Consider the following 3,953-nt stretch of genomic DNA (forward strand, 5'->3'; position numbering starts at 1 on the left):
GATGTTTTAACATGCCTTTTTAAGTTAGCATTCACGAGATTGGTGTATATATTAGGATCCCCATTAGCCGCTGTAAAAGCATCAACTACTCTTCCTGAGATCCCCATGAAACATCACATAATACACAGTACAGAACATTATTAGTCAAGGACTGAAATACATAGATTTAAAACGTCACACACAGCCTACATATCAGTACATACACACAAACTAAGTCTAATACACGGCACAATGCAAATTACAATTCAATATATGAAATGGCTTTCTCTTCACAGTCCCCTTTGTGCAGTAAAGTGTAATTTTATGTTTATTTAAACTGGTTGTCTTGGTAGCTTGAGTTACCTAGGGTGGTAGAGTTCCATGTAGTCATGGCTCTATTTAATATTGTGTTTTTCCCAGCCTCTGTTCTGGACCTGGGGACTGTGAAGCGGCCTCTGGTTGCATGTCTTGTGTTGTGTCCGAACTGTGTGCCAACTGCTTGAACAGACAGTTCCCTTCAACACATCAATACCTGCCACAAAGACCAATAGTGATGCAGTAAATCTCTCCTAAACTTTGAGCCAGGAGAGACTTACATGCTTGTTGCTGACACTTCCCCTCCGTATACATTTTAAGTGCGATACGTGCTGCATTGTTCTGGACCAACTACAATTTACCACTGGGTTTCTGTTTCTTTGCCACGTGACCATACAGTAGTCCAGGTGCGACAAAACTAGGGCCGGTGCGACAAAACTAGGGCCTGTACGACCTGTCTGGTCGACTGAGATGTCAAGAAGGCAGAGCAACGCTACATGGCCAGTTCTCTTCCCATTTTAGCAACCATTGAGATGATCTTTGACACTCATACATCACATCCGGAGCATGAAATAGCGTCCCTAGCAACCAGTGCCAGAGAGCGAGAGACAAATCAATAATTTGTCGAGTTTTTATCTCTGTCATCACGATTAAGCACACACATTTTACATTACTGCGGTGTGCAATGGAGCAGGATGAGCATCCACAACGATTACGTTTTCCAAACGGAGCTGTCCTGAGGAACGAATCACTTCCGTCACTACCTAGAAAGACTATGGCGGAGAAACGTCGGTCCGGGGGAACTTCGGGGATGTCCGAATCCAAACCGACCAAGACCGACACCGAGCGGGAGTTCCTATCGCAGGCGGGAGTCGGGGAGTTACTCCGAGGGGCTCTGCTAAAGATGGTAGAGGCCAGGTCGGAGGACCCAATGGGTTTTTTGGCAGACCATTTCTGTAATCAGGCCTCCGAGGCTGAGAATGGGACGGGTGGATGCTGCAGCGATGGAGATTTGCTAAACCTCGGCGCAGGCGCACACGAGCAGCAGCAGCTGAGCCGAGCCCTATGGCACCTGCGTCTAGCGCATCACTCTCAGAGGTAAACCAGAAAGAACATGCATTTTGCGACTGCCAAGCTAAAGTCTATGTTCTCGTTTTATCTCACAATGAAATAACACAACCCACTCTGCAAAAACGGCTTCAATCAACCGTGTTTCCATGTGATATTAATAAAAAATATATGTGTGGTGTTGAATCAACGTGGAAAACTGATTGGATTTGCTAAAAGTCATCAACATACTTTTTTACCTAAATCCAATGACCAGGTGACATTTTTGGTTGAATTTACGTTAGTTAACAACTGCTCAACCAAATGTTAATCATAACTAGACGTTGAACTGATGTCTGTTCCCAGTGGAAATGATCCATGTGTGCCTGTGCACGTGTACCAGTAGAGACTGCTGAGGGGAGGACAGCTCATAATAATGGCTGGAACGGTGCCAACGGAATGGCATCAAACACATGGAAACCATGTATTTGACATCATTCGACAGCTCCGGCCGTTACCACGAGCCTGTCCTCCTGTGATGTGTACGTCCACGTGTGTATGTATTCAGATCTGCCTTCAGCAACAACGTCCGTGTGGCCTACGACCTGCTAACGCAGACAGGGCCCCAGCGGCGAGGAGCAGTGGGTCCCAGTGGCCCTGCTGGTCAATGCAGCTCTAACAGCCCAGGTGGGGGGGTCAGGGGCCGCCTCTACACACACACCCTCCAGGTAGGGTATACAATTGACAAGTCATACTGTAAACACTGATGGTTTCAGAAACCATTCATTTCCATTGTGCCCTTGAGCAAGGCACTTAGGTCAGCGTTATAGCGTGATTGACATTTAAAGATCATTTTTGATTGAGCAGACATATGCAGCATTTACCGTGAATGTGGTCTCCGTGAATGAGGAAACATTGCCTTTTAAGTTTCACTGTAAAGTCTACACCTGTTGTATTCAGTGCGTGACAATAAATAAATATGATATATATTATATATATGGTGCATAGCCTAAAAGGGGAGATCGGATAGAATCTAGCCCTTAACCTCTGCAGCTAACCCTGTGTGGTCTTCTCAAGTGCTGTGTTTGTGTGTTGTCTGAGGTATTTGGGAGCAGAGTAAAATACCAATTTCTGTTGTAGATGGACATCTAAGTATTTTGTTCTGCTATATTCTACTCTAAAGTGTCTCTGCAGCGAGGGAGGTGTCCCCATCTCCACTTCAGCACCTCTGCTACGCCGGCTCCACTGCCAGGACCATGAGGCCGTGCCCTACGACATCTTCAGGCACGGTGTGCTGACGTGTGCTGTGTTTTCTGACTACATCCGGCGAGCGCAGAGGCTGTACGCGGAGGTCTGCGGCCCAGCTGAGGGGCCTGCTGGTCGGACACTATGTCTGGCTGTGCTGGGCACCCTCCATGAAGCCCTGGAGACCTCCCGGTCTGATGGTGGCTCCTCAGATGCTAACCACTACTCTAATGCTAACGCTAAGGCCAATCCCTACCTAGAGGCTAAGGTTAGCCGCTACCTGGAGGCGAGTGCTAAGATCTCGCCCGGTAAGCTGGCCCAGGCTATGGCTGGAGCGGAGCCAGCCGGGGGCAACATGGACGCCAAGGAGTTTGAGGACGCTGCGGCAGAGCTCTTTATCGATCGAGTAAGAGTTGTGTGTTAGCTGCTGGTGTATTCTCGTTCCTATAATGCCTGCACTGTTCCATGTAATGTAGTGTCAGATCCTAGTATAATGAGATGTGTGTATGACTTTCCTCGTTCTTATGAAGCACTTGAAGAACATACAGCATGGCTAAATATATACTGTATAATATAGTACGATCATGTAAATATGATTCAATATACCAATAAATGTCAGAACTGGATTTTGCTTATTCATGCTTTCATTTATAATGTAATGAAAACATCTGTTACAAGTAGGGCTATCACGGTCATTCAATTTTGTCACCCGGTGATTGTCATCAAATAACTGCCGGTCTCACGATAATTGACCATTAATTAACAAACCCATTTAGCATCTCATGGCTTCCACCCAGAGCCTACAAGCCACTGAATCAGACCTCTGGGACATCTACATTTAAAAAATAAGAAATCCATGTAATTTAGCCTACACCATTACAATAAATCCATAATTAATTTTAGGCTGGTCTAAAGAAACATGACATGAAGAAAAATGTAGTCTATTTTGGAAGAACAGAATGGCATACTCTGAGTTGTCCTTATGTTAGGCTCTGATCTGGCTATTCCATATGGTTGTGGGTTACATTAGTTCATTTAGCAGACAGCAATTGCTTAGAATTCCGTGGAATTATTTTATAGTATGAAGAATACAATTCGAACATAGCTGAATAAAATAAATAATATTTTCTCCAAACAATTTGAGGAAGTGCGCACATGCGGCTATTCTGTGTTGAGCGGTTAACAAAGAAACGGGTACTCCTGCAGTGCATTCGTTAAGTATTCAGACCCCCTGACTTTCCACATTTTGTTACGTTACAGCCTTATTCTAAAATGGATTAAAACATTTTCCTCATCAATCTACACACAATACCCCATAATGACAAATCTAAAACAGGTTTTTAGAAATGTTTGATAATTTATTTAAA

At 44.8% G+C, this 3,953-nt stretch overlaps 1 protein-coding gene across 1 annotated transcript; it reads left to right on the forward strand.

Annotated features, from left to right (window-relative positions):
• Nucleotides 1-700: 700 nt before the first annotated feature.
• On the forward strand, nt 701-3,212 carry tpgs1 (tubulin polyglutamylase complex subunit 1). Its single transcript, XM_023997048.2, has 3 exons — nt 701-1,392; nt 1,910-2,069; nt 2,525-3,212. The coding sequence occupies exons 1-3, from the start codon at nt 980-982 to the stop codon at nt 3,008-3,010; spliced, it is 1,059 nt and encodes a 352-aa protein (XP_023852816.1). The 5' UTR covers nt 701-979; the 3' UTR covers nt 3,011-3,212.
• The last annotated feature ends 741 nt before the right edge of the window (nt 3,213-3,953 follow it).

The sequence above is a fragment of the Salvelinus sp. IW2-2015 genome, linkage group LG11 (assembly GCF_002910315.2).
Source record: "Salvelinus sp. IW2-2015 linkage group LG11, ASM291031v2, whole genome shotgun sequence".
Taxonomy (NCBI): Eukaryota; Metazoa; Chordata; class Actinopteri; order Salmoniformes; family Salmonidae; genus Salvelinus; species Salvelinus sp. IW2-2015.

Bases quoted from the DNA above. Each gene is read 5' to 3' on its own strand.
- tpgs1 (XM_023997048.2), top strand. From the start codon at position 980: ATGGAGCAGGATGAGCATCCACAACGATTACGTTTTCCAAACGGAGCT. The intron at 1,393-1,909 runs GTAAACCAGAAA...GTATGTATTCAG, and splicing joins CTAGCGCATCACTCTCAGAG to ATCTGCCTTCAGCAACAACG. The intron at 2,070-2,524 runs GTAGGGTATACA...TCTACTCTAAAG, and splicing joins TCTACACACACACCCTCCAG to TGTCTCTGCAGCGAGGGAGG.